This window comes from Myotis brandtii, unplaced genomic scaffold (genome assembly GCF_000412655.1).
Source record: "Myotis brandtii unplaced genomic scaffold, ASM41265v1 scaffold786, whole genome shotgun sequence".
In the NCBI taxonomy this organism is placed as follows: domain Eukaryota; kingdom Metazoa; phylum Chordata; class Mammalia; order Chiroptera; family Vespertilionidae; genus Myotis; species Myotis brandtii.
Window position 1 is genome coordinate 295,041 of NW_005371157.1, and position 270 is coordinate 295,310.

The following is a 270-nucleotide window of genomic DNA, read 5'->3' on the forward strand; positions in this document are numbered from 1 at the left end:
TGTCCGTCTCACCTTCCTCCATCTCCGGCCGCTGGGACTGCGCCTCCTGCGGCCTCAGGACTATGTGCAGGCGCTGACGGGCCTCTGCTACGACGGAGTCGAGGGCCTCGTCTACCTGGCCCTCTTCTCCTGCGTCACCGCGCTCATGTTCAGCTCCATCGTCTGCAGCGTCCCACACACCTGGCAGCAGAAAAGGTGAGGGGCCCCAGGCCCGCCAGCTCCCCAGGCCCGCCCGACACCCCGTCCCCGTCCCCAGAGCGAGGACGAGGG

General features: G+C 68.9%; 1 protein-coding gene across 1 annotated transcript in view; it reads left to right on the plus strand.

The window, feature by feature from the left end:
* Positions 1-270, plus strand: part of TTYH3 (tweety family member 3) — a gene marked incomplete at its 5' end in the record, with an annotated part of 14,041 nt that overhangs the window by 7,653 nt on the left and 6,118 nt on the right. Inside the window, one exon of the mRNA XM_014530980.1 lies at positions 1-195. This exon is cut by the window's left edge and continues 9 nt beyond it. Within this exon, the coding sequence (XP_014386466.1) occupies positions 1-195 (195 nt within the window). The remainder of the gene's footprint in view (positions 196-270) is intronic.